Source organism: Egretta garzetta, unplaced genomic scaffold (genome assembly GCF_000687185.1).
Source record: "Egretta garzetta isolate BGI_Z169 unplaced genomic scaffold, ASM68718v1 scaffold91, whole genome shotgun sequence".
Lineage (NCBI taxonomy): Eukaryota > Metazoa > Chordata > Aves > Pelecaniformes > Ardeidae > Egretta > Egretta garzetta.
Genome location: NW_009258661.1, coordinates 3185245 through 3199074, shown reverse-complemented (window position 1 = coordinate 3199074; position 13830 = coordinate 3185245). Strand labels below are relative to the sequence as shown.

General features: G+C 37.4%; 1 protein-coding gene across 1 annotated transcript in view; it reads right to left on the bottom strand.

Annotated features, from left to right (window-relative positions):
* Positions 1–13830, bottom strand: part of FHIT (fragile histidine triad diadenosine triphosphatase) — a 450758-nt gene that overhangs the window by 418471 nt on the left and 18457 nt on the right. Inside the window, 1 exon segment of the mRNA XM_035903802.1 lies at positions 7994–8115. Within this exon segment, the coding sequence (XP_035759695.1) occupies positions 7994–8093 (100 nt within the window). The 5' untranslated portion in view covers positions 8094–8115.

The window sequence follows — 13830 nt, the reverse complement described above, 5'->3', positions numbered from 1 at the left end:
ACAAACTGTAACGGGAACGGCTTGTAACCGTCACCTCCTTCATTAGTCAGAAACTACTTAAAACAAAAGAATAAAAAAAGCTGAATTTAAATCCAGTTATGTGCCAAGAAAAAAAATATTAATTCTTTTATTCCTTTCTTTTATAGAGTTCATGGTAATTGGTATCTGAATGCAAAGTACATGGATATCTGCTATTGATGCAGGTACTGCATTTCTGTAGTGGCAAAATTGTAATGGCAAACACCCCCTCTGTATTTATTATCTATTGTCCATTTATGGCTATTGAGTTTGTTTGGGGTTACTGATATGATAAAAGGATAAAGTTACAGGTTTACTCAATAGCCACACCAATTACAAATTTGCTCTCTACTAGACTAGAAAATAACTGCTGGACTAAAATTATTCATTATTTATGAACAGGACTTCACAGATTTTTAAATAAGAATGCCAAATATTGTGTTAAACCTCAAAGGAAACACTCATTTTACCTTTTCTGAATCCCACCTCATTTTCCCTGCTACTTTTCATACCAAAGTTTGCTACCTCTTAACTTTACTTAATTCTACATAGCTTTGCTCCTCCATCTTTTAAACCTGACTTTTTCCAGCTCTGTAGAATGAAGCTTTTCCTCACTAAACATTTAGCCAGGTTTCTTGCTGTGCTAAAATACGAACTGGTAAACTCTTTTTTTTTTTTCCAGATGATCTCTGCCACCCCAATGACAGGAACCTCAAAGTAAATTCACTTAAGTCATTTACTATAAAGCTATAGCTGTAAGCCGATGTGAAAATGCTAATATGCTTTGCAAATTATTAATGAGGATAAACACAACAAAATGGGAGGTTGGAACTAACCTAACACCCAGTGAAATAATTTTAAATATGAATATGAGTTTAATTAAATATTTTCAAGCCTTCAAAAATAAGCTGCTTTCATATAAAACAGGATCTCAACAATCATAAAAATAAAAATCACTACATCGGGAAGACATTACGCAGCCCCTGTGAAATTTGATCTTCCATAGCAATCATCAGCCAATTGATCTAAAATATAGGTTTACATTTTTTCATGGTGACAGGAATGGGCTTTCCAAATTGTTCTTTACTTTATGGGCATGGTGAAGTATGCATTATAGGTACCACAATGGTGGGACTCACAGACTAGGTTTCGAAAATTCTTCTGCATGTTTCTGGAGCTTCTAAGGACATGCATTACTAACACATGTTCAAAACTGTACAGTGAGCACCCCCGAAACACACAGAGCAGTAGAGAGGCTCATGCATAATGTGGTTTTCTTGAAGCCATTTATAAGTTCTAAACAACGATGATGACTAACAGGTGAATAAAAGGGATGAGACAAAAATGAAATTGGAATTTTTCATCTGGATTTCAGCATACGTTAGCAATGTAGCCAAGAAATTTAATTGCACAGATCCAACCTGTTATGACACGCAGCCTACAAGCCCATTTTTCAGAGGCCTCATTACTCTGCATATAGAGAGGTTTGAAGGTCAGTTGAACACATCACTAGTAAGAGGCTGCTCATCCCTCCATGGCATTTGGTAAGATGCACCAGGCTCCAACCTAGGAGCTACTGCCTCTCCCAGGTGTGGCCTTAAGACAGCTTTTTTAATACCTCTTCCAGGTTGTGATACAACCTGAGAAATTCTTATCACTAATCTGCTGAATGGAGGTAAATGAGTAATTTAGTTGGTTACTTAATCCATTTGCAAATCAGCAAAAAATACTTTTATTTTCATTAATTTTTTCTTTCTTTTTCAAATACTGGCACAAAACATTTAGAATGGGATTTTCATAAGCACTGTTATATTAATGCAACTATAACAATGCAAACAGAATAGGTAAATCCTTAGGTGAAGTGCATTCTCCTTCAACGGGGAGCACCTTTCAAGCAAGACAGGATTTGAAGGGAGAGAAAGTATTTTTATCAGACCAAATAATACAGTTGAACTCCAGCCCCCCAATAAGACAGACAAGCTTTTGTGCAGAGCCCTGAATCTGTTATCTTCTGAAGCAGCATTTCCTAATGCAAGTCAAACACCATCCCTTTGTTTGTAGACTGCAAACAAAATTACTCCAGCCCTGAGATAATTAACTGGCGCCTCTATCACCACTAAATTCAAGTGGTTTACATACACAGAGCAGAGCACTCGTTCTTTGGGCTGTCTGAGGAAAACCTTTTTCCCAGAAGGTAGCTTGAGAATACAGTGAAGCTGATCTACTGGCTTGCTGCTGCCAAGGGTGCAGCCCCACTCCTCACCTTCTGTGCAACTTAGTTTAATTTAGCTAAAAATTATTAAACATAGGAACTGTTTTTCTTACTCTCATTTGTGCAAATAAGTGTTATGGCATTAATAAGCCCTACTTGAGGGATCAGGACTGCTCATGTAAGGAAGAATCATGGAACAGCTTTATTTGGGATTTGAGGAAGAAAAATACTTGGGACTTTCCACTGATGCTCAACAGCTTCAGTATGGTATCTTTAAAAGAATTTACCTAATAACATACTTGCCCCACATTTTCACACAAGGTCCACCATTTATATTCGTTCTTCCCATTCAGGAGGTTTTTTCTATACCAGCAAAGGTGTAGAAAGGTGTCCTTTTCCTAGTACTCTCTTCTTCTAGGCTTACGAGACACATTGAGAAATTCATAGAAATAGTTCACTCCTCATTGTACCAAACAACATTTTCTATCTAAGTGATTCCCTTGCTATTTCCAAGATCATATTTAGATTACAAAGTCTTTACCAACCCCCCCCCCCCTTTTTTTAGCTCTTTGCTAAGGGGCTGGAAGGAGCATGACTACTCCTTAGCATTGTGCTAATGTAAACTAATAATAATAGTAATGCATACAAAGCTTCTGTAACAAGCACTAAAGAGTCCTTCCCACAGGGTTCAATACGTGTAATGTGTAGTTGTAATATTGCAGTGTTCATTCTTGCAATATGTAAATGCAAATTTATATATTCTGCAATATAACTGAATTTTATTTTCTAAATCTTAGTTTTATGGCAAATATTAACACTTGTTTAGGCTGAAACCCATAAAATTTGTAATTATGTAGCATAAATTCCGATGTGATAAATGTGCAATGTAGAAACTAACTAAATCACAATAAACAGCAGCTCTGTAACTTTATGAAGAATTAAAATTTCATATACATGCTAAGCACCACGGTTTTCAACCAAACTTGTGAGAGAATACTACTGTTCTTTCCAGAGCCACTGTGTCATCTTCAATGGAAATTCTGTCAGGACTGTAACTAAATTAAAAATTAATTTTAAAATATATTAACAAATAATACTAATCAAAAGGATTATTTTGTTCTAACTGCAAGTCTTCTAAGAAAAGCAGCAATCATTTGTGACAGTACAGAATATGTCAGTCTCAAGTAATTCGGCAATTCTGACGGCGTATGACGGGGAAGCTCACAAACAGACAAATCGTACAGCAAAGCAGATGCTTTTCTTCCATCGCACGACCCTGGATCCCGTCCCACCCATGCAACAGACCCAGAACAATTACACTGCAGCTTAGGGTGTTATCAAGTCTTTGAAGGAGCATCTGGTTCAACTAATGTTTTCTCTGCTCATTAATAAAAGGAAGAAGCTGCAGTAACTCTCAGTACAGCACACTGTCTCGGCAACAAATAATGGCCATTAACTTCATATAGTGATGAAGTTGCCAGAAAATATCACATGCTTTGGGGTTTTATACACTGTCTATACCCCACAACCAGAATACTTTCTGGTGGAAAATGGTAGATCTCTAGGGAAATACCAATATCAAATACTCCAGCAAAATTCAGTATATAGCAGTTAAAAGGTGTCTTTTTTTTTTTTTTTTTTTTTTAATGGAAAAACCTTTTCATAATCAAATGCAGATGAAAAGTGATTGTAAAGTGTTTATTCTAATTTATTACACACATACACATGCACCTACTGAAGCAGCCACAGTGTCCACCACAAATTTCTATAAAATTGCTTGGTCCTGATAACCCTCAGCTCATTGTTCCCAGCTGGAAAGCCTGCTCTTTTTAATAACCAATTCAATAAACTGTTGAAAAATGCTTTGTATAATATAGTATTGCCATAGATCTGATGTTTGTCTCTGTCATTACATATTGCATTCAATCAATTTACAAATGTTGCTGTGTTCCTTTTGTGCTAGTTCTTCTTAAGGCATCCTGAACACAAATCCAAAGATCAATACCTTGTCTGCTGAAAAAAAATTGGACATAACAAATGAATGATTTTATTTATAATAAAAGTCCTAGTCCCTAAATGGATTCTACTAATGTTCAAATTCATTTTTCATGTTTAACACAAGATGAAAGCAAGTACCCTGCACAATGCAATGAGAAAGGCAGTGATAAAAAAACCCAGTTCATATTTATTGAAGATGTGAGCAAAACCATGTAAAGCTATGGTGTATGGCTAGGAAAACATCAATAAAATGGTGTGTCATTCACAAAGTATTTGTTACCATATTAAAGAGCAAAAAGTCCCCGTCAAAGAGCAGATGGATTTTCTTTAAAAAGACACCACAGTTCTGCTCTGAACTATGGAAGCAGGAAGGCTCTGAATGAAATAATTTAAGAAAGAAGACAAACAGAAGCTTAGCTCGTGCTGGTTGCATGAGCAGATTCAGTTCATCTTGTGCCTTTTGTGAGACAGAAACAATGCATTTGCTGGCTATAGACGCATCCCCGCACTACTCCAGCTATGGAATAGCTGCCGCCTCTAAAACAACTATGTAGGTGTTCAAGGGAGCCACAAATGGCTTCTTTCACAATCACTCTTTGCAGAGCAGCAAGCTAACAGAACTTAGAGGAAACAGGGACTCTGCTTTTCATAGAAAACAATATTGGTACCTGTATAAGCGTACAAATCCCAGCAAGCTCACACAATAACACCTCCTCCCCACTCCCTAGGTAACTGCTCAGATGTGCACTGCATACAGTATTCCCACCCAGAGTCTTGGCTCCATAACAATTCACAGGCATTAGCAAAAGAAAATCATACCATTTCTGTACACAACAGAAAACCAACATAAAAACACACCCTGAAAAACAATATCTCATTAATCAAGACTGTCCCCAATATCGTGTGCCTGGCTGCTCTGAAATAAGACAGAGAAATAGAAGGGGCAGGGAAGCCCCATCTTCCCCTTCGAACTAGATGGAAGAACAGCGCAAGTACGTATGTACTCCTCATTCTGTCATGGGAGCTGACTGTGGTCAGGCACCTCTGAGCCTTAACCATTTTTCTGTTAGGTGACAGCAAAGGGACGGGCTGTCCTGAGGGAAACACGCACTAATCCTGCACACTGGCCCCGTGTAGCTCTGCCCCTCCATTTGGTTGTGCCAAGAGAGGTGAATGAGTTTGCTACTGCTGTCAAACACATGTGCGGATTTTAGCTTACAGAGCAGAAATTCCAGCTGAACGCCAGATACCCCTTACTCAATAGAAGATCCCAGTTCCTTCTTGCTCAAGAATCTGCAATAATCACATCTTCATTCAAAGGGATCCTACTCTGAACAGGTTCCCGCGGCCATGAGCTAGTATGCACCCATTAGACAGAAGTGTAAAGCTGGGGAAATTGAGGCAGCTTTCTCCAAGAAAAGGGGAACTCTTTCCTTACCATGAATACTATGTTCTTGCTATTCCTATTAGCACAGTTTGACTTTCAAGTGTCAAACTGAATTCACAGGATCGGCAGGTGGAAATACACAAAACAAAACTCTGTAACGTGTTAACTGAACAAGCACGCTTTGGCATTGCTCAAATCATGAACGCTGAACTCCACAAGACCATTTTGACTGATTTTTTTTTTCCAGGGTATAGCTTTATTTTAAAACTATTACAGCAAATTCACAACTCCAATCCTACGTTCTGTTTCAAGATGGAATTTCAACCTTACTAGTTAATTAAAGCCACCACCTGGAGAGAGCTGGCTTTCAAACTGATTTCCTTTGTCTCTCTAATTCACACACATTAATATTTTATTTTCTACGGGAAAAAAAAAATGAAAAGGAATGTCACAAGTGTGCCAAAGACAAGGCAGATAAAATTATTGCAATAAAACAAAGAAAATACACTTGTTACTGCCAGGTCTTGAGATGAATGCTGCATTATACAGACATTTTAAAGGCTTACAACTGCAAATTGCTCTATTTTACATACTGTATCCTAGCCTTTGCATCACGATCTTTTCTAATTTTTTCTTATTGTAATGAGAAAGGGAAAGGGTTGGGTTTTTATTACCTGAACATTTATTCAATGGAGAAACAAAGACTATATTATATATTACAACACATGAGCTATTAAAACAATGTGACACTATAAAATATGCTGCAATACTCATTGTGGGATAACAAAGCTAAACCTGAGCAAATAAATGTATCTGCCAAACAGTCAGCAATAACTATACAACTAGAGTTTATAATCTTTAATTATTTAAAAGGGAAAGAAGCATGTAATAATTAAATTTTATAGGCTGCTTAAATTGTCATTACTGGGTGCTCACAAAACTTTCAAACAAGTATCTTTCATCTGAAAGAACTCTATTTTTAACAACAGATGCAATTGTTCACTGAAATGATAAATTGAAAAAAATCATTAACTATTGTTTTTAAAACTTCCACACACAGTACAGATAACATTTTATTTACTCTCTGATCTGGACAAGGCACATACCACCATACTGCCCAAGCGTTTACTGGCTCTGCATCTCACAATGACCGATACAATACTGGCCTTCGATAGCTTTGAAAAGGTGAGGGGTTTTACGGCAAATCTGTAAATCACATCAATTTACATCAGATACTTCAGAAACTTGAAGTTGAGAAGAATTGTTCATTTAGTTCTTTATAATATATTGGTAAGATAGTAACACCTTTCAAGTTTCTGTAAAGTCTACGCATCTTTGCCACGCATTTACAACCAAATGATCTGACAGACACCACTCAAAGCAGGTGTAGAGAGAAGTTCTATCTAGAACAACTCTAAGCTACAGAAGTGATGGAAGGAGAGGAAGTTTCCATGTTTCAGGAGAAACACATTTATGGGTTTAAAAAAATATATTAAAGGTTACTAAATTTTAAATTATGAAAGAAACAACATAAAACTGAAAAAGAACGAGAAAGCTTTTGATAAACTGCAAATTACTTTCTTCTTTTCCCAAAACACATTCAGCCATTGCCTAACTGAGTTGCTACTAAAATTTTACCATGGGCCTCTATGGAAATGATCAGTCTTGAGCTTCTGAAAAGATCCAACTCAAGCCACTGAAATCAGCACAAGTTACAGAGCAGAGTTTTGACTGGAAAAGAACATGCCTCGCTACAAAATACACTAAATAGGTAGTTCAGCATCTTGCAGAATCAAGTTCCTATACAGTTTCTAAACTGAGAATTTTACTTACAACATGGGGCTTAATTTTTTTCCTCAGAAAATGCGTGCGCTATACAGATGGTTTATTTAATCCATTCCTACCTAAATTAATCAAAGCAATCTGTCCCAAAAAAATGAGCGCCTTCATACTGGATTCTGCTGCCATTTGACAAATTGCGTACATTTAGCTAGGAGAAGTTGAAAATCCTCCATAAAGAAGTTACCACATCTAAAAATAAGTGACATTATTAAAAGGGAAGCAGGATGTGTTATTTAGCATAATATGAAATTTAAACAGTACCACCTCAGATACACTTTAAAATGCTTTTAGTAGCACCTGGTTGTTTATACATCTTCTGTGGTGAAAAGGTCAATAGAAATTCACCTCTAAGGTCACAGTTGCTAAGCAACTGTTTTCGGCAGTTCTGCAACACCAATCAAGCGTATTATGTTCCACTGCCTGGTTTCAGAATAAACCCGCGTAGCATCCTACCTGGCCTTTGAAGCACACCGAACTCCTCCTGCTTTTCCCAAGAGTGCAGGCGCCCATCGTTGAGGCGCTGCTCGAAAGGATACGCCCTGGGACCACGGGCTTCCGGTTCACGAGAGCAAAGGAGAGCTCAGTCTTCAGGAAGACCACAGAGGGCTTGACGAGGTGCTGCCCAAATCTCAGCATAATAAATGTTAATCTTCAGGGTCTGAAAGAGACAATAGTTAAGATACTGACTTAATATTTAAGGACTTAATAGTTAAGGACTGACTTTGCCTTTCCAAACAACAGCAACAAGACAACCAAATGCTCTAGGCAGCTTCGAACTAAAGTACCTCCTGGGCTCATCAAGGCATTAGGTGTTTTGGAAAGGTTGGTAAGGCTTTCCTAAAAGTGCCACTTCTTTGAAGGGGTGGTGGCAAGGGCTTCTTTCCAAATAAAAAATTTTATATATAATAACTTAAAACCCTTTTCTTATCATCTTGGCAGGGCCACAAAATTCTAGACAGAGAATGTAATTTCTCTCTCCCATTTTCATTTGCTCTGCAGTGTATACATTTGAGTCATATGTGCTTGGAGAAGCACAAATAGTATTTTGCATGCCCTTTGCCACAATGCAAATCAATGCACACAGGACTTACAAAATAAAGAAACCACATTTTCTAAATCAATTTCTCCACAAAATACCTCAATTGAAGAAATATTGACAAATTAAGGAAAGCATATTTAGTCATTTTCCATCCATGTTTTCTAGTTTGAGCAACTGAAATGTGAACGATCCAGCAATGAAACTGTAAGCTAGTATCTCCAGTAGCTGGAAAATCAAAAGTACCACCAAAACGATCAATAGTTGTGTGCAACATTTTCTCCTACACAAAGCAAGCCAAAGAGTTCCACTTTCATTCACTAAAATTTTCTCTCCTCCTGGTGAGGATGAAAATCCTTCTTAAATAACTAAGGCACAATCCTAACAGTGTCTATTTTAGGTCTTTAAGCCCTAGAGTATTTATCGTATTTAATTCAATCAGAAATATCCAAGGTGCTGCAGGGTAAAATACAAAGTAATGAAGAATTTCATGTGACACAATACTTCAGACACACTGAAAGCATTACCTTGCTTGAACCAAGTGACTAATCAGAAAATGCAGTTATAAGTTGCTTCAGATGGGGAAAGATACTGTTAGAGTCACATAGGGTCTTTTGCTGCAGTTTTTTTCTTGCAAGCCTGCTGTGTTTAGTAAGACCCAAACTTGGTTCTTTATCTAAAAGGCTTATTCTAATTTAAGGTCCCACTCCTTGTATCTGCTCCAACAAAAAGTACATACCACAAGCCCCTCTAAGTGCACACACTTTGAAAGTGTCTTTGAGAAGTGTTTGTTTTTAGGAAGGAGGTTCTGGCTTTTTCAGCTGATTCCACAAAGAATTTCAGTAAACTGAAATAAGGACAGCAGATGCATTTAAGTCAGGCTTTACACCAGAAAGACATGTGTAAAACTTAGCATAAGGTACAGTAACCAATCACATGACTACACGTTCAAGTAATAAACGCTCTCTAAGCAGGCGCTGTGTCTTGTTTTATTTTTGAAAATCACAGATTAAGGGAAATACTTGAGCAGACCACGGAATTGTGGAGATTTTAACTACACCTGCTTCAAAAATCTGAAAACGTACTATATTTTTTCCCCCCCACACAAAGTCAACAGAATAAGTGTCTGAGAAGATGCGTCCCTTACTGTATATTAAACCGGAAACTTGACAGCCTACAAAAAAAATCAAGTCTCTTCAGCTACTAGAATAATCGCTTAGCAGAGGAAACACCTGCGATTTTGTGCTGATGTCTGAAAAAAAGAATTAGGAACTTCAATCTTCCTCATTTCTCTTAAGCTGTCCATCAGCAACCCTCCTGTGGGAGTTTCTCATGCTGATTAAAACATGCAAGAACATTTTTACATGATACGATAGAGACATGGTTCTCTTCGCAATGAAGGAAATGTTTCCAATAAAGGAGCAAAACACATTAAATAGCCAGGACTACCATCCAGTGACGAAACTGTAAGCTGGTATCTCCAGTATCTGGAAAATCAAATGTAGCGCCACACCTGCCATTGCATCGAGCAATACTATGGACAGAATAAAAGTACTAGTGATCATTTCTTAGTCTGTCTTCCAGACTACTGGTAACTAAAAGCACTCTCCAGAGACATGAAAAATACCTAAACACAGAACAAAGGCTTTAAAATAACAGATGCTGATTTTAAAATCTGATGCTTTGAAGTTTGATTTAAGGAGGCAGAGAACCTGAGATTTTGGTAATAACCAGGAGAGGTCCTGGTTTGCTGCCCTAAGCTAAAAACAAAAACCAATAGCAGCATAAGGTTGATGACACTGGAAATAAGGCCTGGATCCCGTGCTTCAGCAACTGAGACTCCAAGGAAGCTGGAAATGGATGAGCTAGTGCTTTTCTATTCTAATTCATCTACCTAAAATTACTAGGGGCTCCTGTGGGTCTTGCCAATCTAATGGTGACTTGGAAACTCATTGTTAAAAATAATCAAATCCCACTCTGAAGAGTATGTTGCAAAATTCTTAGAATTGCAGAATGGAACAAATACTGATAATACGAGAACCAAGGTTAAATTTGTGTTAAGGGCTTCATGTTAAGGGCAAGGGCATCCCCTGATGTAAAAGTGAAAATGGCACTGCAGACAGTGGATTTGGGACAGAAAGACCATATTGGAGAGTTGATAAGCAATAAAAATGACACTGGATTTCTTGTTGAAATAAGATCTTAAATAAAAATAATAAAAAATAAAATCTTAAATAAAAGCTTAATTATCTAAATATCTTAAATATACAACATATCTAAATATTCCACGATCCCACACAATATCCCATCCATACAATAAAAATTAATTTCTCTCTCCCCTTTAACCCTGAGGATTTGTAATCCTATCTAGATTTAATAGCAAACTACTAATCTGTCCTTAAGACCTCCATTTAACATCTGCATACAAGAGTCGTTAAATTCATGGGAAATCCTGAGCTTTCAATATCTCAAAATGGGAAGAGCTAGTACCATGAAACAGTGGGTAGAATGTACCAGAATGATGGAACGGAACCCAAATTCTAGAACTGACGTTAGGGTTTACCTGAAGTCGAACACTGTAGGCCAGGAGGTAGTGCTCCAGCAGGTAACCTGTGGCAGGCAGGGAAGCGGCAGAATTCCCTGAGCCCAGGAAGCTCATTCACAACTGGAAACCAAGGCCATGACTCTACAAATATCTACATTATCATAGGCAGTTTGTGCAACCTCCAATGAACCTATGGAGAATACCTCTGCAATCCACAGTAACACCATAAAGGAGAAGAGTCTCTTCAGGATATTCACCATCAGCTGGACCCTATCACTTACTCACCATAATTTCATCACTGGAATGTTTTTATTAAAATTAACCCTAAGCTGTACTGGGAAAAATACGTATCCGATGGCCCTATCAGAACAATGCCATACATCCTTTTTCATACTTCAGGAGAGATTTTCAAAACAGATTTTGTCAGTTGAGTTGACATCCTGTATAAATACACCCAACATTTGCCAAAATAAACATATGCAACATTATCAGCCGCAGGGTTTGGGTCACCATGGCTCTCTAATAGCGATGGGTATTTTCAATGCTTTAGAAACAATTAAAAATGCATTTTCAGAAAATGCTAAATGGATCCATACATAGATTCTGTGGACCACAGAATTTAGGTTGACTATACAATGTATTCATAATACACCTACCACATGCATCTTTGCTTATTTTATTGCCATTTTGAAAAGAAAAAAAAAAAAAAAAAAAAAAGGCCAGAAAGAATCAGTGAAGTAAAACCACTGGCCTCACACCTCCCTGAGCAATAGTCTGAAGAATCAGGTTACAGCCCAACCAGGTCAACCCAGAATTATTAGAACATTTTTAAATCTCATGCATAGAATTAATGCATGTAATAAAATCTTTTCTATTGGCTTACTGTACAATAATATATCTGCATAATGTATTTCTATCTCTTGATTCAGACTAAATAAATACAGCATGTGTTTCAAACAAGTGTGTCAGCTGTATTGGTTGCACCATGTAATACTGCAGACTTCCCAGTGCTGTCATCTCCAATTCTGAAAGGGATTATGGGATTTTTTTTTTCTTGAACAATTATTCACAATCTATTATGTATTACTTAAGCTGTTTTCTCCCCTAGTGATCCTCTGTGTTTTTCTGTAAAGCACAATCGTCTGTGCTCAGAACCAATACAAATGCTAAAAAATACATTAGTGCAATGGGTACAACTGAAATATCTGTGGCTGCAGAGCAACACACTGCAGCAGGGCTGGAATATTCCAGAGTGCAGCAAGGCAGGAAAGTGCTACCAGCAGAGCAAGTTTTCAGTCATCTAAATTCTACCTGCTTATTGCTTGAATGGCCTGTAAACAAGCAGAAATCAATACAGTACAGGTGCATGCATGCAGGTCATGAGATGCAAATGGTGTGTGCACAAGGCTTCCCAGCTGATTAGAATCACCTCACTAAGCCTGTTCCTCCAGGGACTTCCATTTTTCACATAATGAGGAGGTCATTGCCAGCTAAGACAGAAACTAAATATAATTGGTGAAAGATGTTTCTTCTTTAATGATAGTAGTGTTTCTAATCCCAGTAATAAGGAGGACAATTACATAGTAATGTTAGAAAATGAAAGAAATCCATTTCCGATAAAAGAAAATTTCAGCCCAGTTTAACACAGTCTCTATTCTGACTATTCAGATGAAAAGTGTATTTACTCTTCTTCATATTGAATGTACACATTACATTGCCTATTTCATCTGCCTCATTTTCCTAATTAAATTTTCTTCAAGCTGTGTTCCTGCAGTTGTAGGTGGGTATATAGCATTAAAGACTAATATAGCAAGTAGACTAATTTTACAGCCACAACAGATCTCAAATCTGTGTAACTCGTACTAGGATAAAAATGTTATATTGGCATTCTACACTGAACCCTGAAAAACAAGAGTGCTAAAATTAAGAAAAATGTTGAGATACACTGAAATATTTTCAAATATTATCACAGTTTTGTAAAATTTCAAGAACAGGCACATTGCATTTGCCCAGCCTATATAAATACTACTCATACATTTAACGTATTTTTGAGAGGAAATCTAAACACGGGTCTTAATTCTCCAAGTTTATTTGGTTTCGGGAGTTAGGGGTTATGTTTTGTGCTTCAGTTTTTAAATAGCAGAAGCCATAGAATTTGTTTGGTGTCAAACACACAGGGAGAACTCTAAACAGAAGATAAGGTTCACCTAAAGACAGGTCCCCAGGACATCAAGATAGGTGCCTGCTAGCTGCATGTCATCTCCAGAGTCAGAAACCAGTAGCCTGGAATGCCGCTAGAAATTACTTTCTCTGAACTGACTCTAAGTAGTGAGGGCACTAATTCTTTAAGGCTGTCTTCCTGCCTCCACAGACCTCCCTTAGCTTAATTGAGATGGTGTTGGTACTCCAAAGTGCCTTTATTTTATCATACAATTACTTGTCCGTAACAGCACGGTGTTGAGATCACCACCCACTGGGAACCAAGCTCAAGGCTTGTGCCGAGCAACCACATGAGCACTGTTCTGGGAAAGCTACGAATCTGATTGAAATGAGAGAACAAGATGATGCAATATGGGCTGCTAACCTGAAATGTGTATGTTAAAGAAAACCAATTACAATATCATTATCTCTCTTTGCCAATATAAATGTTTTGGAAAAAATCCGAGGTGTATTCTTAAATTCTGAAGTTTTCCTTTCTACCTTATTAATATCACCCGTTCATTGATTTTGACACTCCCGACTCTGCTACTCAATTTCACTGTAAAAACACTGCAAATTTGTATGGCAAAATT